Source organism: Lytechinus variegatus, chromosome 8 (genome assembly GCF_018143015.1).
Source record: "Lytechinus variegatus isolate NC3 chromosome 8, Lvar_3.0, whole genome shotgun sequence".
Taxonomy (NCBI): domain Eukaryota; kingdom Metazoa; phylum Echinodermata; class Echinoidea; order Temnopleuroida; family Toxopneustidae; genus Lytechinus; species Lytechinus variegatus.
The window spans coordinates 21025851-21042199 of NC_054747.1; the positions used below are offsets into that span (position 1 = coordinate 21025851).

General features: G+C 36.6%; 1 protein-coding gene across 1 annotated transcript in view; it reads left to right on the top strand.

Moving 5' to 3' along the window:
* LOC121420147 (laccase-1-like) overlaps nt 1-13682 on the top strand; it is a 45447-nt gene extending 31765 nt beyond the window's left edge. Inside the window, exons 6-12 of the mRNA XM_041614686.1 lie at nt 709-863; nt 8079-8314; nt 9812-9873; nt 10355-10561; nt 11442-11586; nt 12015-12157; nt 12564-13682. Of these exons, the coding sequence (XP_041470620.1) occupies nt 709-863; nt 8079-8314; nt 9812-9873; nt 10355-10561; nt 11442-11586; nt 12015-12157; nt 12564-12902 (1287 nt within the window). The 3' untranslated portion in view covers nt 12903-13682. The remainder of the gene's footprint in view (nt 1-708; nt 864-8078; nt 8315-9811; nt 9874-10354; nt 10562-11441; nt 11587-12014; nt 12158-12563) is intronic.
* Nucleotides 13683-16349: the final 2667 nt, after the last annotated feature.

Genomic DNA, 16349 nt, shown 5'->3' on the forward strand with positions numbered 1-16349 from the left:
TTAAGATTGAAAAGCAGTTGTCCAACTTTGCATGAGTACTAAGTAAGAAATCGCTACATGCTTTAGCAATTACATTGTTTAGTTTCATAAAATTCCGGATTACCAACAAAATCGTTTGAATTCTAAATCAATATAAATACCATTGCAATCAATGGATCCGTTTGCTGTTCCTTTTCTCCGTGTTTTTGTTTCTTTTGGTCAGTACACTCTTTTAAACAAAATTCCTAACAATTTAATTATCAAGACTGATTGGTCAGTAATGATCAGGAGGCAGTTTTGGACCAAATAGACTCGTATAATTGATTTGAATTCATTATCAGCCACTCCCTTCAACCATCAGGCCAATTACCATGAAAAGAGAAAATATTCCCAGAACATCTTATCTGAATTCAAACGGGTCCATTGTTTGACAATTCTAAAATCCAGATTACATTACATTATGGTGAGGGCAAGAGCTATCGTCTCCGGTTGATCAGCACGGCAACCAGTGAGGAAGCCTTCACCGTTTTCTGAATCATGCTCCTAATATTATGTAAATATAATGCCATGAGATATGTACCATTTTTGAATGGCTATATGATTTCGTACAGTACACATCATACCCTTTCTGGATCTAGTTGAAAATCACTTACTACTATACATATGTTGATGTTTAGTTTGAACAGTTAGTTTTTGGACACTGAAGTTTGACGTTTCATTCTGATCCAGGGCAAGAGCTATCGTTTCCGGTTGATCAGCACGGCAACCAGTGGTGAAGCCTTCACCGTTTCTGTAGACAACCATACCCTAACAATCATTGCCAGCGATGGGGCATATGTACAACCACAAGAGGTCGACGCCCTAGTTATTTACGGAGGAGAAAGGTGAGCCATTGCTACAATCGAAATCAATACTCCAGTATTGCCACATATCATTGAATAAAATGACAAGAAGAAAACTCCGAGTAGAGCCATAATTCGCGAGTTTCAAATTTAGTTTTCGACCTTTTATTTCAGATCATCATCAGGAACTGACATTAACAGAAAAACGTCTTGTATTTTTATGGAACTAAAACAATACTAATCATTATTTTACAAGTTAGGAAGGGAGATTTGACAATGACGGTTCTATTTCAACATGATTAACGAGAAGGATTAAATTCAACCATACTAAACAAGATTAATGCTTCTTGAAAAAAAAAAATCCGCCTACACTAAGTAAGTTTTAACACGTGCATTGAATAATCATTGTAATAATGATTGCAACTCGTCTTTAGAATCATCATTTGTGATTTGTGATTCTGATCATGTTCTAGTTTGGTTTCACATGTGCTAAAATTTCGTAGTTAGCCTTATTTTTCACCGTTAGCCTGAGTTTTTACCGTGTGAAAGGGCGGTTATAAGGGATTTCGGTGCTGCCTTAATTATGTCCGCTCCTTCTCTTTGGATGGAGGATAATTTCTATCTCTCCATTCTTTAGGAGACATGCTGTTAATGAAAGTGTTGAAGTGGTTTTTTGTGGGAATGACTTGATGACTAGAACAAGAGTCTTTTTTTTTTTTTTTTTTTTAATTATATTTTTATTGGAAAATCATCGAGGATCACAATATATACAAACAATTTTTACATGATTAGAAAACAAAATCAAGGCAGAATAATAGCAAAATGGTGCATTGATCAAAAGCGAAGTTCCGAGACAGAAAAGGATGGCCAGTGTACAGACCTTAGTTTACAAACCTCCAGAAAGTCACTATTTCACTGACATCGAAGACCTACAAAAAACAGGTAAACAACGCGCAGCTATGGCCGGAATAAACAAAGTCGAACGGCAGGGCGATTCATGTAAAAATACAAATTGCCTTCCACCGCCAACACCCAGGCACCCCCCCCCCCAACTGTCTCTCTCTCTCTCTCACACTTTCTCCTTTCAACCCCCCCCCCCCCGAGGCATTACAATTTTTCATCACTTCTAAGTACACCGCACCAACAACATACAGTAAACCAAAAAATCGCTCCTCCACTCGACCCCGTTCAGTCCAGCCCATTCAGTATGCGAAGTCTACAAATACATGTGTACATTCTAAAAATTGTTCACCGACCGAAAACAAAGGTGGGAATTGTAGGTCAGGAGGTCACGCGCAAACGCTCGGAGTTCGCCCTTGAGGTAAACGAGAGTTTACATAATAGCAGTACATACAAGTATCACATTGTAAATGAACATATACATGCAGCACTATCAGTATCATGGGAATAGGCAAACATTAGATGTGGCATTTTATACAAAAACTGAAATAAAAAGACACTTTTAAGCAGAATACGTATTAATTTTAGGTTTACACAGGGGATTGCAAGGGAAAAATTAAATCTCAAAGCGCCATTTCTTAAAGTGAGCAGTTAGTTTGTTTTTCTTCTTTGCCAAGTAAAATTCAACTTCTTTCTGTTTTTTAACAAGGGACCTGAAAGCTGATGAATTGGGAAGATGGTTCTTGAATTTGCAAATGAAAATGTGGTATTTCAATAACAAAAATAAATATGAAATGAATTTGTCATTACAGATTCCAAATAGTTTTTCAAAGTTGGTTACAATAATGACAGATTTGTTTTTCTGAGAAATTATAGCAAGAAGGTTCTGCCAAACTGGGGTAACCATTTCACATTCACAAAAAAGGTGGACCATTGTTTCCTCCTTTTTATTACATAGGGAGCAATTAGGTGAATCTTTTCGTTTAATCTTATAAAGAAAATCGTTTAATGCAATTGCTTTGTGGAAAATCTTGAAGTAAAATGACCTTAATTTGGTATCAATAGTGCACAAGAAATTAGTATTGTGGACCTTTCCCCAGTCAATACCAACTGGTACAGGTAAATTTTCATTCCAAAAAGCATATCTTTTGTTTGGAGTGTGAGAACCAAGCAATAATTTGTAAGTATTTCTGGGGACTTTTTTAGTGTTTACTAGCTTATGGACAATTGTTTCATGGACACCAACCATATCAGGATCAAAATTCTTCATCCACTCTTCTGGTATATTTTTAATTAAAAAATTAAATTTCCTCCTGTCTGTAGCAGGGATATCAAAATCTAATATAAGTTCTTCAAATAATTTATGGCCAGGTAGAGGTGGATCAAATAAATCAGATACTGTCAAAACATTTTTACTATACCAACATGGATAGAATAAATGAGATTTAGATTTAGACCGAATTGATCTATTATACCACAGAATTTGACAAGCGCCTAATTCAGAAAACCTTTTGTCATAAAATTCAATAGTAGCTTCTTCTCTAAAAATGTACCAACTTCTTAAAGATTCAGCTAGTTGAATATTACCCAAGGAATTTAATACACTCTCAGGAGCATGAGTTTCCCACAGAAATTGAACATTTTGGTTAAACTTTTCCAAACACGACACTTCAATATGTTTCCATGGAGCATCAAAATCATCATCTAGTAATAATTTCACCCAAACAAGTTTTTGAGCAGTTGCGAAGGAAAGGGGGTCAACCATCTTGAGACCTCCTTGAATATAATCATTACACATTATCTTTCTCTGTATTCTATCTTTACCTCCATTCCAAATAAACTTAAAAAACAATTTATTCAATGTTTTAAAAAAGGAACAGGGTAATTTAATAGAGAGAACCGAAAATAGATATATTAATTGTGGTAACACGAGGGTTTTGATAACACAAACTCTGCCAATTAATGAAAGGTTTCTCATTCTCCAGCAGTCTAAAGTTTGCTCCAATTTTTTCAATTTCTCCTTGTAGTTCAGATCATAAATTAAGGAAACATTCAGACAAAAAGTAATTCCAAGACACTTAAATTGAGAGTTCTTCCACGAAATACCACGATCTGCATAAGGGAAAACTTGATTTCCCTTTTTTGAACCTATCCAAACAGCTTCAGTTTTGCTAAAATTTATTTTACACCCTGAAAATTTACCAAATTTACGTAAGGTTTCAAAAAGTTGAGAAAACGAACTGTCTGTGCCATCCAAAAAACAAACAGAGTCATCAGCAAACAGGGAGATCTTGACTTCTTGATTTTTTACCAGGATACCCTTAATCAAATTATTTTGTCGAACGGAAAGGGACATGATCTCTATAACAAGTAAAAATAAATATGGAGAGATAGGACACCCCTGAAAAATTCCTCTTTCCATAGGGATGCGTTCTGTAAGGAAGCCATTATTCAAAACATATGACTGGCGACCAGCATATAATGTCTTTATTGAGTCTATAAAATCTTTGCTAAAATTGAACTTTTCTAGGGTTAGAAATAGAAAATTGTGGGAGACACTATCAAAAGCTTTCTCAATATCTAGTAACAGTATAGATCCAGGAATACTATTTGTTTCAGTGTACTCAATTATGTCTAAAATTAATCGAATGTTGTGACCAATATTCCTACCTTTCAGAAAACCTGACTGATCGATGTGGATAAGATCTTGTAAACAATGCTTAAGACGGTTTGCAAAGCATTTCGCCACAATTTTATAGTCAGTTGTCAATAGCGTAATAGGTCGATAATTATTAATGAGGAGAGGGTCCTTATCTTTTTTAGGGAGGAGAGTGATTATTCCATTCCTTTGTGAAGGGGACAAAATACCATTTTGTAAAGAGAAATTCAGAGATTTTAAAAGTAAATCGCTTATGTCAGGCCAAAATACCATGTAAAACTCAACAGGTATACCATCAAAACCAGGGGTTTTATTCATACTCATGGACTTAATGACATTATACAGTTCTTGTATTGTAAGAGGGGTGTCTAAAAATGATTTCTGGTCTTCAGATAATTGTGGAATATTGATTTTATCAAAGAGAGAATCATTAATTTCCTTTTCATCAATTAATCCTCTAGCATCATCCTGAAAAGAGTATAGCTTACTATAAAAATTTTGGATTTCTCCTAAAATCCCAACTGGGTCAGTTACTAGGCTACCATTAGAGTCTTTAAGCCTAGAAATATTTTTCTTATGCCAGCCCCTGTTCTCTAGATTACAGAAATATTTAGTGCTTTTCTCTCCTTCCTCTACCCATCTAGCCCTGGAACGTGTAATTAACCCTTTTGTCTCAAAATCATAAATTTTATTCAATTTTTCTTCAAGTTCTTCAAACTTTGTCAAAAGAAAATCATCATTGGGAGATGGAACATTATTGGAAATTTGAAGTCTAATCTTATCAATGTCAAGCAGTAACTTATTTTTTTCATTATTTCTTTCTTTCTTCTTCCTAGATGAATATTCCATACTAACACCTGTAATAACACACTTTAGGGAGTCCCACAATATGTTTGGATTACAGTCAGAATTTTTATGATTTTCTTTGAAATCATTGATTGTATCCTTGATTAATTTAACAAAATCATCATCGTGATGAAGGTAGTGACAATTCATTTTCCAAAAACCTCTGCCCCTTTTGGGTTGATTGTCATTAAATAAAATTTGTACCATAGAATGATCAGATTGTATTCCAGGAATTATTTTAGAACTGACACAATTATCTATAAAGTTACTAGAAACTAAAATAAAATCAAGTCTGGATAAAGCCCTCGGGGATTTTTGGTGACGAGTATACTGTCGTAAGTTAGGATGAAAGTGTCTCCACACATCAATTAGTCCAATATCTTCCATTAAAATAGAGAGCATTTCACTAGAATTTTTGTTTGAATGCTGTGGTCTTGTACCCTGGTAGTCAAGTGGACTAGTTACTAAGTTGAAGTCTCCACCTATGATTAGGAAGGGACTGCTTGATTTATCTATTTCAGCAAAAACTTTTAACAAGAAGTCTGGGTCATCCTTATTTGGTGCATATATGTTAACTAAAGTCAACTGTAATTCATTTAAACATGCCTTTAATATAATAAATCACCCATCAGGGTCACTGAATACAGAATGAACCTGAACAGAGACAGTTTTTCTAATAAGGATTGCTACTCCCCTACTGGCAGAATTAAAACTTGAAAAAAAAGCCAGTTCGCCCCACTGAGTTTTCCATAACATATCATCTTTTTTATCTGAATGTGTTTCTTGTAGGAAGATAATATCTGAACCCAAACTTTTCAAATAGTGAAAAATCTTCTTTCTTTTATGAAAATCTTGCAATCCACGACAATTAAAAGTATGCAACTTTAAAGCCATGGTGTAGGATCTGGATTAAACACAAATACTAAAAGCCAAGATATTTGAATACTACATGTACATGTATGTTGAACTCCACTGTGAAAACAAATTGACAAGAAAACTGCATTGAGCACACTACTCCTAATGAAAAAAACATTCTGCCACAACATAAAATAAATTGGAAAAATTAACATGAATAAAGATAATTACAGTACCAAAAAACAAAAAAAAATGGGTTGCACTAAATCGAAGGAGATGGCCTCAAATCACATCACAGCCAAAACCAAAAATGCAAACAACAGGGGATATAGCAATCCCAAACAGGAAATAGATTTTCTTTTAAAAAATACCTGACTTACCAACTGTATACTGTAACATTTGAACAGCAATGCATACTGTGACATTCGAACCGCAATAGTATATACATATGCAAGCATAAAAAATACCTCTGAAGCTTTCGAATCAATACTGTATAACAGATGACCATCTGATAAAATCTAAATCATTTCAAACATTCACTTCACAAAAGGAAGAAACATTTCTAGGCCAATCCGAACAGATAAACCTAACCAAAAAATTTACTGTAAAAAAAACCAACAAACAAAAATATTTTTAAGCGAAATAGTATTAGGCCTACAGTACCAAAAAATTGTAAGGCCAAAACTGCCCACAATACATGTTTACATGTAAATAATTCATATCAGCGTTGAAGTTCTTCATAACAAATGTGACAAAAACTGGATAATACAACTGGAATCTTATAGTGTGTGTAGTATTTAATGTTCAGTTATACGTTGATCAGCTTCCCGTCCGCATCCCTGTAGCAGAGTTTATCAGGAAAAACAAAGAATGGCTTTTTGCCTTCGTCTTTCAGCCGCTTGAATGAGACTGCCTTGTTCTTCCTCAGCTGGAGCACACGGTGTGACAGGTCCTCTGCGACGAAAACCTTCTGCTCGTTGTAGACTGACTTGGTCATCTTTAACTTGTCGATGCAAGCTTTCCGTGCATTCTCTTTAAGCATGTAAGAAGCAAAACCTAGGTGGATCCTCCTAGGATGTCTTGATGAATTGACATTTCCCTGGGGCTGTGGGAGGTAAGTAGGCGTACGATGACATCTCTGGATGTCTTGGATGACTCCTTCCGGCACATTTGCGAACCTCAGGAAATCTGCTACCTTCTGTTTGCAGTTCTCCTTGTTGGATTCCTGAATACCAAAAATCACCAGATTGTTTCTACGGGAGCGGTTCTCCAGATCGTCAATCTTCTGCTCCAGTTTCCCATTCTCTTCTTTCAATGAATTGAGAGACGCTTTCAGATTGTCAACCTCAAAACCCAGACCTTCGATCTTCTCCTCGTGTTCGGTGACCTTTGAGGTAAGATCTCCTAACTTTCTATCGAGAATAGACTCTATGCGTGCATCCTGTCTATCCTCAAAGTCTGAGAAAAACTTAATAAACCACTGTGGTGCCTGCTCACTCGTTGATAACTCACCGGGCGGTGCGGGCGTTGGCGAGCTGCATGGCAGAATGCCCCTCTTGGCTGAGGAGATGTTGGCTGCAGTGTCCCCGGCAATCCCGGGGCAGTCACGAAGAGGTTTCGCTACGTCCACATGCTCGTCGTTTAACTTAAACTTCTTCGAAAGAGGTGAAGCAGATTCCATGATTGTACGTAAAAATAGCTCCAGTAAATAAATAGATGTATAGCAGAGTGTCACAGAAGAAAAAGATCGCTAAAAATCAACAATTTTAATGTCACTTTGATTCGTCACCGGTTATAATTCCTGTCTGAAATTGCTCGCTACGGAAATCACATCCGCACGAAACGCGCCGCCATTTTCCTTGATGACTAGAACAAGAGTCTTAATAAGTTAGAGATATTCCACCGAATCGATTCTGTCGGGGCAAATGCCATATCCCCTGGACGCCAGCATAACTATATCTCTAACCTTTATGATTTATCTACCTTTTTAAAAAAAGATATGACGTCATACTCAACGCAGCACAAACGAACGGATGTAACTACTGGATGAAGTTTCAAGAGTTGGGTCGAGGTAGAGTCGACAACCAGGGATTGGCAATCGTACGGTACCGCGGTGCCCCCGAGGAGAACCCCTCATTGAATCCCTCTTCTAATCGAGAGGGAGTGATATACCAGAAATTCAACTCGCCTGCTTCCGAAGACGTCATTACAGTCAATGAACTCGTTGCCGTCGGTAAGGTACTCTATATACTATGGTGTTGACAGTAATCTTTCGTTGCACGAGTTGAGAGGATTTCTCTCGTCTTGAGTTACTGGATATTTTTAAAGTTTTTATTGGGTTTTCATAATTTTATAATTTTGTATAACAAATCACATATAATTAATACAAGTAATTCAAAATATAAAAGAATAAATAAATAAGAAAAGAAAGAAAGCAGCATACACATTATTAGTTTACATTAGAAACAAGTACAGCTTATCAACAGATATTAGTTGATAAACATGTAGTAAAAGCAGTCTCTTCTAAGTATTCCTCATCCCCTATATAGTATAGTAAAGGTCAGAATGTAATAACAAAGGGATAAAAATCAAGGGATTCACCTATTATTAAAAATTAACAAAATTCGATCCTCAGAAGGCATCTTAAGATTTTTTCAGTTACAAAAATTGATGATAGAATATTTTGCAACTTAAATCTCCATTTCCGAAAATGGCTCGTAAGTTCATTATTTTTCTTGGCAATACGATATTCAATATCCTTGTTAAAGGTCAAATATGCTTTATAACCATCAAAAGTTGGTGGTTTGTTCTGAAATTTACAAATATAAAATACAATACTTAAGCAAAAGAAACGAATGCGTAAGGAATTTATCATCAATATAACCGAACATCTTTTCAAATTTTGAAGCATTCTGTAAATCATGCTTTTTGGTTTCCTTTATAATAGCTTTCATTATTTCATCCCAAATAGGTTTCACAACAGGACATTCAATAAAAATATGTAAATAGGATAGTTTGATAGTTTTAAAGAGCGAAACGTGTGGGAAGGGGGTAGGGGTATGTATAGGGACGGGGACAAATCCAAATCGAATTTTCTACACACGGGTCTTGTGGTCCAATGGTTAGAGCATTGGTCTCATAATCGCTAGGTTGTGAGTTCGAATCCCCACTCTGCCATTGTCTCTACTTTGATAAAAAGACCCGAGAGTAATATGTGTCGTCTATAACGTCAGCCACCATGACTGATTAACCTAGGCATAAAATATGTACCAGGTTGGTGTTTAAGAGAAAAAGCTGTCCTGCCGAGTTCCTACGGGAGTTACCATAAACAGAAACCGAAACAGATATGGCGGATGATCGTCTTTTCCTCAAAAGAAAAAAATAAACCTCAGGAAATCACATGGCCGATGAAGAGAAAATTGCTAAATGTGAAATAATTAACTCATATTTTACATGTCTTATGCAGAGAGACTATGGCGATAGGTCGACAGAGAACCATCAAATAAATCTGTATTTAAAGAAAGGAATATCTTCACATGCATCAATGTTAGATGCCCTCCCAATTAATCTCTGTAAATGTGGTATATGTTGTTGGCTTTCTACATTCCTCCAAATAAGTTAAACGGTACGAATGATGTCGAACGTCCCTAAGGCTAAGTAACGTAGCCTGAGTATATCCATTTGAAATAATTTTGATGTTCTATACCGTTTTAATATATTTTTATTATAGAAAATGCGACACTTCCACAAGAGAATAAACGTACATTCTACATGACTACAGACTTTAATGATGTAAGTACATAGCAATGAATGTATATCAGTACGGGTGGTGGGGATAATGGAAAGTATCTTATGGTTCCTCATTCAAAAAATTTTACTCTTGTATTTTCACATTTTTGCTTAATTCTTCTTTCTCTTCATTGCATCTGCCTAAGAAATACCAGCATACGGTTTTTCTTCTTGTTATCATCGTTTTTAAAAAACTTTCATTTTTGAAATTTTACAAAGAGAAACCAATCAGTCTTTGTTAATGAATCTTAGCTACAGTGTCGTCCTGGAGTCTGGGCAAACGACATATTTGCAATTTTTCAATTTTCCCCCCGAAATCTTGGATGGAACTGCTGTTCCGAAATTTTCGACAAGGCAACCGAACTGTTCATTGTCATTTGACTGGCATTTTCAATAAATTTACTGTACTATTGAATTCCTCCTGCGTTTCTGTGCGAAAACTCCCTGTTGCAAATTTACTCGAATGCCCGAATCTTCCCTGCAGTTTGCTGATGAACGTTACTGGGACGACGAATACAACCCACTGCTCAACGACCGAGCGTTCAAACTGCCAAGTTACTCGCTTCTTTCCGAGTACCGTGACGAGACCGACGGCGGTGATATCTGCCTTTTTGAAGATGAGGAGATGAATGAGAGATGCAAGACAGAGTTCTGTCGCTGTACCCAGGTTCTTCAAGTGGAAATGAATGAGGTTAGTAAGGATTAATATTATGATGATAACTGTGACGACGATTAGAATGTAGATGATAATCATAATATTGTTTATAATTATAAAAGGATTAAACAGCATCATGATGACGGATAGTAACAGGTCTATGATATTGATAATGATATTTAACAATGATAATTGTATAATAATTGATAGCATTGAATAATGATAACTATGGCAGCAGCAAAACCAACAGTAATAAAACTAATGACAACATGAACAACAACAGTGGTAAAATTAATATTATCAATATTATTATCCATAAAAGTACCATGATCACTGTCATAACTATTATCCATGTACTCTGAAATACATGTATTCTTTCATGATGAAAACTAATAAACAAAACTGATTATTGGTCTTCCACAGGCCTTGAGAAAAACTGATTATTATTGGGAATAATGCTTCAAAGAAAAGAAAAACGAAAAAAAAACCCCGAAAAAATGAGACTGCGTACTTGGTATAGTTAGTGGAAAGTGATGAGGTTTCTTTAGAGTTACACATCTTCAGTATAAGTCTGAGTCCATTCAAATATTCGCATCATTCATGTGGGATTTACGCCTGGGGATTGTTGAATCGGAACATCGTAAAACGTTAGAGTGTCACGATAGTCTGAAAATAGGCTCAATTAAACCTCTCCACCTTTACCACTACCATGACAATCCAATGGCAATAAAGATTATATGCCAAGCTTCGATGGGAAAATCTTATGTTATCATGGTTATAGAGTTAATGAGAGTTACAATGAAACCTGCTGTTATTCCTTACCCTTCAACAAATACCAACCAAAAGTTAAGACAGGACTGTTTAATCGTAACTTTCTAATATTCATTCTTCCGTTCTCACCATGTCCACTTTGCAGACGATTGAGATCGTTCTAGTTGACGAAGGTGACCTGTATTTAGCTGTACATCCATTTCATCTGCACGGTTTCACGTTCAGAGTTCTGGCCCAAGGGTTCGGCGGTGATCGCCTTGGAGTAGACGAAGTAATCGCCATGGACCGTAGTAAGTATCACAAGCGGTGCTTCTAGCCCGTAGAAACCAAGAAGAGTTGTCAGATCTGTCATTTTTTCATTCGCGAAAGACTTTCACCAAGTAGCGCACTGAACCAAAAATGTTGAGGTGGTCAAACATAAAACATGAGGCAATTTTTCATTAACAAACAAATTGGCAATTTAAATATGGAAATCGAATCTCGTGATAGATTTTGGCATAGTATTCAGAAGATAATATTACATTTCACCTCTTGTCTTTCACTTTCTTTCCCTTTCTCCCCTTTTTGGGGTCTTTTTTGGGGGGGGGGGGCTATGATCCTAATCCCATATCATTGCCCGTGATCTCACCCATGAAACGTTATGTCTTTGATTTAGGAATAACTTAATCAAGTTTTGCATGCCTCATTTTGATTCGATCAAGTATCATTGTATTACTAGATGGAACAATCAAAAGAAATTTCAACAACCCACCCGAGAAGGACACCGTCATCACGACCAACGCTGGTTACACTGTAATCCAGTTTATTGCTGATAATCCTGGCTGGTGGTTCCTTCATTGCCACAACGAGTTCCATCTTCATGTAAGTCTTTCGTTGAAGGCATCCCCTCTAGGATTGTGATGATACTAAAAATAGAAATCATATTTATAGAGTGCCAATAGAAATACAGTTTTTACCAGCACATGATACCAATAAATACAATTTATGCTTTAAAAGCTCCTATCAAGTCTGTTAAAGGATGCAGTTCACACATTTAACATGTAAACTTTGTTTCTTCCATGAAATTGGCTCTGGGGACCATTGCTCCGATGGCAAATTTGCAACTTACCAACGACATTGTCCTCATTTTCTCTTTAGCATTGACATCAGAAATAACGTTCTATCAAGTATTTCGAATGCTGACATTAAGATGCTCCTTACAAAAAAGAGAATGAAAGGAACAAATGATAAATTCAAGTTGTCGTGGTATTATTAATCACTTTCACAGACCGGTCTCGCTATTGTTGTCCGTGCTGGCTACCAATCTGACCTACCGCCATTACCCGACAACTTTCCAAGGTGTGGCAACTTCGAACCCCCTGAAAGACCACCACCACCAACCAGACCAACACGACCACCACCTTCACCATCACCACCACCTGCAAACATGTACCCTCTGTCTACCGTTATCGGCCTATCCGTGGTCGTCGGCATCCTCGGTCTCCTCGTCATTGTCCTCATCATCGACGCCATCTGTCGTCGTCAGGAGCCAAGTGCCCCGTCATCGTCGACCGCGAATGGAGGGAAAAAGGGCCAAGATGCACCATGGAGAGATACAATTGATTAATCATATCAAAATAAAAATTTAGTTTGATACATCCGCTTTGGTTATTAAATGGCACCCGGGAAATAAACATCAAAGTTAGAAATAATGTCTAAATGTAAAAGGGGCCATTCTGATCCTTAATCAAACTTCTCTTAGAGTGAGACGATCTCACACTTTTTGGAGTAAGATCTGCATCTTTTGAGAGTGGATGATGTTTATTATGGTGGCCCTGAAGGGACATTGCAAATAGACCAAATCGCGAATATTCACGACCAAATTGGCGACGAAATTCACGACGTCGCAAATTTCGTGAATATTCGCGGTTTGGTCTATTTGCGATATCCCATCAGGGCCACAATAGCTTATAACCTCCTTTGGTGAGGAAATGTCTTAACAGATGCACAGTTCATCTTACTGTATTTGGAGTAAGATTTGCATATTTTGACAGTGGATTTTTTTTTACACCCTTTGGAGAAAGAGAAAAAATGTCTAAAAAGATGTTCAGTTCACTATAATGCACTATATTGTGATGTACCGTTTATTCTAATAGATTGATTTCAAGTATCACACTGGGAGGAATGTAGTTAGAGACGAGATTAGCCTTTTTTGCATTTTAGAAACGAAGAGGTACTAGTAATTTCATTTTAAATAAAATAAGTTGGGAGGTATATTGGAATGTTCGTTTAAGAAACAATATTGATCAACAATGCACCGATAGATATCGACCTACAAACACCACGAAATCGTCATTATCACCGACTTATGATCTTCTGAAGTATCATTGTTTTGATATTTTAGCAATGCAGTATTCAAATACAAAACGTGTACATCTTTTTACGTTGCATAGTACTATAAATCAACTTATAAGTTATGTGGTTTCAAATTGGTAACTGAAATATATATATATTTTGCGTTTATATGTCATGTGGGAAACGTAATAGATTCCTTTGTTATAGATTACATAATTGGTTTAATACCAGATGTTTCAGGCTATGCGTTTTATCGAGTAAGCTAGGCAAGGGATCTAGAAATACAATGATATACTACTTGCTAGTAGAAGTTCAATGAAATGTTTTAGTTTCTACTCGTTGGCATTTTATGCGTTTGTAATATTGCTGTTTTGTTTTTAATTATCTTTGGAGGGTAACAATGCATTTTGTCCTTTCCCGTCATAAGACGGATTTATGTAGCGTAAATATCTCCCTTAAAAATAATTCATGGCTTTTTTTAATAGATCATGTGTTATTTTAAGATTAAGAGTCGGTCATTGTCTGTATATAATGATAATTTTTAAATTGTTTGATATACTTTATGATAATGATTATTAAATACATTGGGTGACGATGTAATATTTGTTTGATAAACTTCAAACCTATAATCATTATCTTTATAATTCGTTATACCTATTTGCCACAATAAACAAATCCGAATGCCTTTGTTTAAGAATAAATGACATACAAAATATGAATTATTGTCGTTGTATGCCGTATCTATATGAATAACCATTGCAGCTGTTATCGCTCAAGAATATCGCTATTTTTTGAAAGAAATAACTACTTCGTTATCTTATATGTCCTCAGAACAAATTTATTTTCCCTTTTATTTATCTTTCCCCCATTCTCTTATTGAGTTTCCTTTCCTTCTTCTTCTTCGTCTTTGTTTATATTCGTATGGCTCTTAATCTTTGTCTTCTAGCTTTGCCACTCCGCATATCTCTGACTTAGACAACATCTTTTCTGTACCGTCTTTTTCGTCACCCTGTTTATTCTAGCTTCGACTTATTCGTCACTCTCTTTTCACTGCTTTCGTTACCCTACCATACACAGTCTTATTCGTCATTCTCTTTTCGATGCTTCCTTCTCCATACCCTTTTCTTATCTTACTCGTCGCCTCATATTCTCTGGTTTTGTCGCCCTATTCCTTATATCTTGTTCGTCACCCTCTCTTGTTTTATCACCCTACGTTTTATTGTCTTTTTCGTCTGTCGTCATATTTCTTCTTGTTTCATCACCGGCCTACCTTCAATTATCTTCCTCGTCATCTTCTTTTTGCTCATTTCAATTAATTCATTTATTTCCGATTCCGATAATGAAGAAATGTGCAGAGAAATACATAAATTATGGGCATGATAACATAATAATAGAAAGAACAAACATTTATATGAAGATGTACACGTGCATACAGTACATAAAAGGACAAAAAGTTTCAAGGAGAGGATGAAATTGAGGAATACTGCAAAAAAAAGATATCAAGTTTTGTGGGGGCAGTTATCCTATGAGAGAAAATCGAAGACTTTGAACACATCAAAAGAGAGAGAGAGAGAGAGGAGGGAGGGGGTTGTGCATTAGAGAGTTACAATAGAGGGAAGAGCAATGACAAGCGAATGAATCAAGTTTGGAAGTAAAAATCCGCTAATTCACCGGTTGAATCTGTGGGAAGTATGATGATGATAAATTTGACGCATTGCGTCGCAGTGATAGGCCGTTTATGGAAGGGGCACCAATTGGCGCCATTTTGGGGACGTATGAAGTAAAGAAGGGACCCTTTGGCAAAGTAGTTATGTTGAATTCAGATATGTTGGATGTTATTAACGTCATGTAACCTTGGTCGATTCGGGGCTGAAGAAGGTCAACAGTTGCCCAGACGGTATGCATTTGAGCCACTGCCGTCACAAATTAGAAGTTGACCTTGGAAATAAACTTTGTTTGCAACATTATTTACTTTTCGTCTGCAGTCACAATTTACGTCTGTGTGTGTCGTTTCTTATAACGTGGGCAGGCGAGGTGGTTAGGTGACCACCGACCATCTCGCCCCAGCATTCCGTTACATTTTCTCTTACTACGTCACTCTCCCTTTTGTTTTTTCCTTACCCTACATTCTATTACCTTGTTCGTCATCCCACTTTCTTATAATTTCGTCACCCTATCTTCTACTGTCTTCTTTATAACCGCATTTCTGTTTTGTAACCCTACCTTCCACTGTTTTTGCATTACCCTATTTGCTCTGCTTTCGTTATCCTATCTTCGATTGTCTTGTTAGTCACCATATTTTCTCTTGTTCCGCCACCCTTCGTTTATTTTCCTCAGTTTATTTCCTTTGGTTTCATCACTCTAGCATTTCTCCGATGTTCTTCGTCACTCTCTTTCTCTGTTTTCGTTACCCTACCTTCCATAGGCGGCGGAAGCGGGGGGGACGGGGGGGACGTGTCCCCCCCTAAATTTTAGGTGGGGGGGACGGTCCCCCCCTAAATTTTGTTTTGATAACCTTTTTTTTTTTTTTTTTTTTTTTTTTTTTTTTGCTTCTCAAAAATTTTTGGGGCGCTTGTCCTATTTTTTACATGTGTCCATCCCAAAATTTCAGGTGGACACCCCCTAAATTTATTGGCTTCCGCCGCCAATGCTACCTTCTACTGTCTTGTTCGTCACTCTACTTTCTCTGGTTTCGTCACCCTACCAACTAAGTTCTTGA